Here is a 7,856-nt window from a genome sequence, read left to right on the forward strand (position 1 = left end):
GTAAATGAGTTAGCCGGTTTATCGACCCTCTGTTTAAATAGACCTGTTGGACTTTCTCCTCCTCCATTAGCTGCCCTCACACCATCCTGAGCACTCACACCGAGAGAGTCAAGAAGACCGCACGGTATCCCCACTGATCATGCAACCAGCCTTCTTCTCTCTCCTCCTGACGGCCGTACATGTGTGTGTACTGGTGGAGTGTAGGCCGCGGCTTCACCACCCAGAGCGACAACCACAGCAGCAGCAGAGCAGCGCGGACAGGGGAGCACACGGTGCAGATACACCTGCTGGTCCAGGTCGTCTCTACTTGGAGCTGAGTGGATCAGTGCAGAGAGGCGCTCACAGAGACTCTCTAGGTAAGTTTGCCTCTATACAAACAGTTTCATTACAGATGGTAAAGAAAAACTATTTACTGTAACACTGATTGAGTTTCACAAGATGAAACTAATGGAGACAAAATGTTCATTGACAAATACATGTTGCAATTGATGTGTCCAAAGCTTATTCTGCATGTCATCTATACAAACAAACACGATTTCTAAAAGATAGACATGCTCATGCTGAATCTTCACTTAAAATATATGTATTGATATTAAAATCTTCTCTGCTTGAACCTGTTTTCTTCCAGTTGTGTTGCCGGTAAGAAGAGATAAAAGGAACGTTGTGTCAATATTTGATTTGAGAAGAAAACGTTTCCTCTGTATGGACTCAAATGGAGAGCTCTACGTCTCTGTGAGTATTTCTACTTTAGTTTGAATGAAATTAGGAAATGACTGCACGCCGGAAAAGTGTGTTTGATTATTTTGTCTGCTTTTTTTCCCTCCACTGAACAGAGGCATAAGGACAAAGAAGACTGCCTCTTCTGGCACGTTTGGTTAGATCTGGAAAACCACCACGACACACTTTTCTCTGCTGCTGGGGGCCGGCTGCTCAGACTGGAGGGAGCTGAGCTGCGGGCCGTTCACTGGGAGCCGCCCGGACCGTCCTCCGCTCTGCTGCAGAGGCTCCTGAGCCCCCTGGTGAAGAGACAGAGGAGGAGCGACGAGGTGAACCCCTCCGATCCACTGAGATCACACTCACATCCTTCACATTCTGCCAATGATCACAAGGACACGGCTCGGGGGCAGCCTGAGCAGGACCAGGCCGGCGCCGTGTCCAAAGAGACCATCACCTCCTGCGACGACCCCCTGAGGGTCTTACAGTCCAACGGGCAGGTCAGTCCTGTCAAGACCAACATTGCAGACCGGGCACAACAAGACTAAAGATTCTGATCTCGGGTTAATTCGATGAAAAAAGTGAAGAGGGGGTGCAAGTCTTTTCGTTTGTTTTGAAAGCTCACTTAATGTTTGACTGCATGATTCGAGTAGGTACATGTAGATACCTTGTCATGCACCTGTGGGCTGCAGTATCAGTGCAGGCCACAGAGTCGGGCTGACATTAGAGGTCAGCATGAGGTCACGTGAAGGGAACAAATATTTTACAGCTTCTGAGAAAAGAGAGATAGTTTTATAAACAAAATTTGAATCCTATTTTTCAGATTTAGTTTCAGTGGAACGATGACCGTACGTACGTAATGTGCTCATAATAAACCTTGTTACATCACAGCGGCGGCTTGTGCAGATCCTCTGTTTGAACAGCAGATGAAGGATAAGTTTGGCAACATACGAGCAGAATCATGAGGCAAGTTTGGTCCTGTGGCGTCCTGCAGTCCTTGAACCTCTTCTGTCAGTTAAATTTTAAACCTTACGGACGGGGACAGATGTGGAAATGTTTGTTTTGCATATGTAAAAATGTGTAATCTGTGAGTAATTATGAATATTTAATACATATATCTGTTCAAGAAAAAAAACAACAACAGGAATGAACCAGTGCATCATGATGTTACTGAAAACAAAACCTTTGCAGGCATTCAGAAACAAAATCAAATTATGTCAGGTGCCGGACACCAATAGTCACAGCAACAAGAAGATATTTATTTATTGAAATGTGTGAAAATGAATTGCTGCCTAGTCTACTGTGTTATTATTTATATATATTTCATGTTGTGTTGTTTCTGATGTGGAAAAATAAATGGTAACTTTTACGTGGATTCTCCGTCTATTTCTCTTTTTGTATTCGAGTCCAATAAAGACGCATTTGAAACCTGCTCTGATATCTGATATCTGACCTCCGACACAGACTCACTGTCCCTCCGCTCAGCATCAGCTCCTCCTGTCGTCCTTGTTTACACAATCACTTATGTATCACCAATAACAGTCATTTCCTGTCTAGCAAATCATTACATTGGCTACTGGTGGAAGTGAAGTGGGAATGAATCTGGGTCTTATGTCTCTTCCTCTCCTCTGACGTTAAAGTCTGGAGTCATTTCTGTTTGTTATCATCCCAAATCAGACACTTTGACCATTTTAAACACATTTTCTCCATCTTAGCCTTTGGTAATGTCTGAGGTGTTTTATTTTATTGTTATTTAGTGTTTTTTATGTTGTTTCTACCATCTTCTATTGCTGAAAGATGGTCTGAGAGGTTTTTATATGCCTTTTTTTTAACCTTTATTTAACCAGGAATAATCTCTTTTGCAAGGGGGTCCTGGTCCTGGTCCTTTGCCGATGCTCATTTGAGTTCTTCTTTTCTCTTACCTAGTTTTTACTACTTTTGTAACTCTTAAGAAAAGTGCCATATAAATAAAGTTCATCACTATTATAATTGGCAATCAAGATTTACTTCAACCTTTAAAATGTTCCAGACGACAAAAATGAGAACAGCCCGAAACTTTTTTGCCCAACATCCAATTACTTTCCAAGGAAATATCACTAAAAATTACATACACACACACAACCTATTGCTATGTAAGTGGTAAATATTACGCCTGGACAATAACGTCTATATTAGGGAGTGTGTATACGTAGCAACAACAAAGTGCACTAATGTAAATGAAGAAACTTTCCCAAATGGAAATCAATGCAGACTAAGTGTGTGTGTGTTTTTAGGGGTTTTATGTCTTTCTGTTGCAAGAAATTAGACTATGACACAGAAACATGCAAAAGCCACCTTCTTATTCAAGAAAGTTTGCTCAAGTCTCACAGTTTTCCTACATTATGTCGTGTTTTCATTCACAATCATCCACTGACAACAGCAGCAGAGTTTCAGCGTGAGACTGCTCTATAAATAACTTTGTTTTACAGTAAGAGCACAGAGACAAAATAAATGAAGAAACAGTTGGACGCTAAAGTACAACACATGTGTTTGTCCTTGTTGAGCAAAGTGTTACTTCACAACAATGAAGAAGTCACTGATTTCCACCAAAGTCAACACGGCTGCAGTGGCGCTCTGTGTTCCTCCGTCAAAATCTATCAACTCCCGCAGGATAAATTTAGAAACTCAGACTCATTAGAGCACAAAACTGCCCACATGTACAGTAATGAACAACCCAACAGTAACAAAGTGATGATGACACAAACTCTCTGAGGTTAGATGAAGGTGCTCAGACCGTGAAACGGCTCTAAAATACAGATATTTTGAAGGCCACTGTATAGAAGGATGACAACACGTTTATTATGTACTTCATATCAAGTATATTTTAAACTGGAATTTGATTTCCTTTATTGTTTTAAAAAACAATATTTATATAAAGTTATTACCATATTTTGTTTAATAATTTCACACCAGAACACACCTAAATAACTGAAACTGCACTAAAACCCTGATTATACTACATATATGTATATATTTTTAAGGCTTTGTATACAGTACAAGGATGAAAATGCATTACATATATATAGTATATGCCTTACATGAAGGTCATTTTAAACTGGATGTATCTTTTTGTTTTGTAACACAATATCTGGTTAAAGAACTGCCACTGGTAAAGTAAAAAAATAGTTGCTTTCTTTAATAATTTGGGTTTCAAAATATGTTTATACTGAACTAGGACTGAATTTTAATGAACCATATTGTGAAGTGCGAATGAAAAGAATAAATAAATAAAAATCTACGCAGTAAACTTTCAGTGTTAAGTCTCAGTAGTTGTTTTTCCTTCCTGTCAGCTCACCCTCTCTGCTCCTACTGTCTGTTGTGGTCGCCCCTGTGGACGAACACACAGCTCATCTCTGACAACCTGAACCTGTCGTCCTCTCGTCTCAGAGTGAGTATGAACCGACACAGTCCCGTGTTGGGACTGAGGGAGAACATGTGAGCTTTGTCTGAGCCCTGAGGCAAAGAGCAGTGCAGCTCCTCCACAAAGTAGCGCACGGCCACACACATGTAGGCGCCGTGGGTGACGACCAGAGCGTGGACCGGGACCCCTCTGACCCCGTCGTCCGGCTTCCCCTCCACAGGAGACGCATCAGGTGGGGAAGACGAGGCGGAGGCTTCATCGTCCCCGCTGCGATCCCAGTGTTCGTCCCCAATTCGCTGAAGCATTTTCTCCATAAACTCTTTGACCCGTTTCCTCACCTGAACGGAGCAACAGTCTGTTATAAAACTGCTCTTTGTTTTCTTTTCACGCCAACTTTGAAATAATGTGCGTTGAAGAAACGTGACATGCAGCAGTGAAGCAGGCAAGTTCAAGGGTTTTGTATTCAAAACAACGTCAGAAGTATTACCATCAAAACCACACACACCAACTCCAGTTTCACCCTGACACAACAACCTGTAACTTGTTGGGGAGGGAGGTCTCTCGCTGGCACTGATTGGGGCGCGCTGCGCTTACGTCAAATCTATCTTTGTATATGTGCATCATCATCACCACCACCACCACCATCATCATCATCATCATCATGTGCTGGTCACGTACAGGGTTGGAACAGAGTTAACGTCCAAGCCAAGATCCAATAGATGAAGCCTGACGACTTATCTTTGAAATAGATCCCCCTCCCCCACCCCCACCAGTCCTCCCACTCAGCCTCTAACACAAATAACACAAAGCTAAGCTGTGACTTTTTAATCGGGGCAGTGACGAACACTCTGCAGTTGTTTGACGGTGGAAGGGCATGTACTTTGACCCCCAACACCCAGACCAAGTGTTCTGGCTGATGCATAAGAAACACAATCATGTAGATGCAAAGAGGCCATGACATGGCATGTTACATCCTCACTGACAGAGCGCTTCACTGAGGACATGGGTGTTTCCTGCCACCTAGTGGTGCTGCGTGAACACTGCATCGGTGCCCAGGACTGAAACCACTCACTGCTCCCTTTACAGCCTACTGTGGTCCACTATGTAGAGAGCTCAGTGTTTTGTAGTGTGGTCTGAATTTATAGTGAGAATCATCGCAGCCTATGTAATAGACTTATAGTATCCCGTAATATTTCATGAAAAGGGTTAGTAAAAATCAGTATTCATCAGTAACAACCACTCCTTCCTCTCTGAGCTTCTCACCTGCTCCTGAGTTTCCCCCCCTGGTGGCGTGAAGCCTGGAAATGACTGGCCGGCTGCCTTGGCCATGTCCTTCACATCCTGCAGCCGTCCTCCCTCTGCTGCTCCAAAACTCTGAAAAACAACAGATTAACTTCAGGTTATTTATTCATCAGGAAAAAATAAATTTAGAAAATGTTTTAATGAGAAAATATTTAGCTATGAAGTTATACCATCATCACACAGAGGAGGTGCCACTCACTATCTCTTTCAGTAAAGGGTCACAGGACATTTGCAGACCAGAACAACTGCTGTTGAGTTTCATTATTTCCTCAGCAGTCTGGAAGAAAAAACAAAAAAACACAATCACCACAAACTTAGAAAAAGGTTCTGTATTTCTCAGGTGTGAGATATTTGATGTGAAGATAGTGGTTTAATAAATAAAAAACTCTGTAGCATTTTCTCATTATGTGCAGTAATACAGAGAATAATATATCCTACACAGTGTTGATTCATTTTCTATCTCAAAGTTAGCTATTTTTGCCAAACTACCACACGTTACCTGCCGAGCTCGCATCATGTCACTGGAAAACGCGTTGCTGAAGACGACATCTTTCAGGTAGCGGCCTGCAGCCTGGGCCTGCTGCAGCCCCGTCTCAGACAGAGCTGAATCTATAGCCTGGCCTGGGAGGAGGGAGAAGAGGGGAAGATGAAGCTAAAGGTGCAGAGAAAACTAAAGAAAGAAAGAAGAAGTCATGCAGTTATTGACATAGTCTGTTAGTACAGACATTATGAATTCATAACCCACCTTGCAGGAGTCCTTGTTTGTTGTACTGCGTCTCCCCACTAGAAGAAATATAGTATGTATCAATGTCAAAACACAAGAGCTTATGTCATTAAAGTAGCTCAAAGAGTCAATGGTTCAGCTATCAGACATACATGATATCATGCTTATTATTTTTATTATAATAATATGTGCAAGGATGTATACACACTGCTTGGTGAATTTTAAGCGGGGCATTAGTTCAGACCTATTGGAGACTATGGTCACGGTTAATGTTGGTCTGAGGGGTCATGTTTCTGATCTTATACCTGACAACTCATATAACCCTATAGCCTACATGTCTAACAATAATCATTTTTTATTAACTGGTTGCTCCTTTAGCCAATAAAACGTCACACTTTCCTACAGTCCACAGCAATATGCTCTACTTGCTTGTTTTTGTCTGTCCAGAGCACAAAGACTTTTGTTTAAAAGTATGTACATTTATGAAGAGAAGCATTTTTTCTTGACAACTAATCAAAACTATTGCAGATGCTTAATTATGATGATAGATTTTTCTGTCGACTGCCTCAATCCAGTGCCTGTGACATCTTATAAACTGTCATTTTAGTTGTAGAATTTACCTTTGAACTGATGTGGATCAGTTTGTAAAAGAAAAAAAAGTTAATTATGGTGCCAACAATGACCATCACAAGCTTACTAATTATATAAATACAATTTCATTGGCTTATTCCTCCCTCTGGTGGTCATTATGGGGCACTGCAGGGTCCACAGACAGGAGGCTGGGCTGCTCTTTAAAGTACGGGTTGCCTCTGAAGTAAACTGGCAGAGCTGCCACCTGCACTCACCACAGTCGACACACTTCAGTCATGCTGGGTCTGGTCTAAAGCAGCAGCTTAATGGGCTTGCTATCAACTTTCCATATGCACATATACACCAACTATCCCCATGTGTTAATAAATCAATGTTTTATTGCTTTACCCAAACTTAGTCTGGTCCAAACATGGTCAATGGGAGCGAGCAGCAGCAGCAGCAGCGCCACGCGGGGCTCAGTGGGAAACACCAGGTGTAAAATGATCATTTACCATTAAAACCAGTGTGTGTCAGTGTTGATGAACTTACTGTCGAACAAGAGTCAGACCAAACCGCAGCACCTTCATGCTCTGGGAGTTCACGACGGAGCGACACCGCATCGACCGACCGGTACTCTCAAAGGAAAACTGGCCCGAGACCCACGCACGGTCACGGACTGACGCCTCGCGAGGACACCGAGACCACGTACAGACGTCAAGTCAAGCGGCCCACGGTTGTAGGCTAAAAGGTAGGCTATCGTAAAGTTCATTATTCCTCTGAAAATCAGGCTGAACGTTAAGCACCCACGGAAATAAAGACAAGAGGAGACTTCACCCTCTCCTCTGATTGGCTGAAAACACCCAACACACCTGTGATCAATTAATGGATTAAATTCAAATCATCTATCACCTCGATTAACCACTATTTACCTACAGAATGACTTTTAAAGTAGGTTATAGCATATTTCATTAAAAAAATGTTTTATGTTGCACAATAATGATAATAAAGCTGAGTCAGCACCTAAATAAAATACTTTAAACAAACAAGAGACATTAAAATCCTCCGGGAATTGTATTCTGCTGCATTGAACTGAACTCATTTTCTGTTTTAATCATTGATCAAAATAATTGACCTCGCACTTTTACG

General features: G+C 42.1%; 2 protein-coding genes across 2 annotated transcripts; one reads left to right on the plus strand and one right to left on the minus strand.

The window, feature by feature from the left end:
- The first annotated feature begins 57 nt into the window (after positions 1 to 57).
- LOC146986226 (fibroblast growth factor 23-like) lies at positions 58 to 2,089 on the plus strand. Its single transcript, XM_085779935.1, has 3 exons — positions 58 to 356; positions 629 to 732; positions 834 to 2,089. The coding sequence occupies exons 1-3, from the start codon at positions 140 to 142 to the stop codon at positions 1,260 to 1,262; spliced, it is 750 nt and encodes a 249-aa protein (XP_085636061.1). The 5' UTR covers positions 58 to 139; the 3' UTR covers positions 1,263 to 2,089.
- A 960-nt stretch (positions 2,090 to 3,049) lies between these two features.
- tigara (TP53 induced glycolysis regulatory phosphatase a) lies at positions 3,050 to 7,371 on the minus strand. Its single transcript, XM_085779937.1, has 6 exons — positions 7,260 to 7,371; positions 6,162 to 6,199; positions 5,916 to 6,037; positions 5,616 to 5,693; positions 5,378 to 5,488; positions 3,050 to 4,452 (listed from the first exon to the last, which is right to left on the minus strand). The coding sequence occupies exons 1-6, from the start codon at positions 7,328 to 7,330 to the stop codon at positions 4,060 to 4,062; spliced, it is 813 nt and encodes a 270-aa protein (XP_085636063.1). The 5' UTR covers positions 7,331 to 7,371; the 3' UTR covers positions 3,050 to 4,059.
- Between the last annotated feature and the right edge of the window lie 485 nt (positions 7,372 to 7,856).

This window comes from Trachurus japonicus, chromosome 6 (assembly GCF_045865225.1).
Source record: "Trachurus japonicus isolate A0001 chromosome 6, Traja_1.0".
NCBI classification, from domain to species: Eukaryota; Metazoa; Chordata; class Actinopteri; order Carangiformes; family Carangidae; genus Trachurus; species Trachurus japonicus.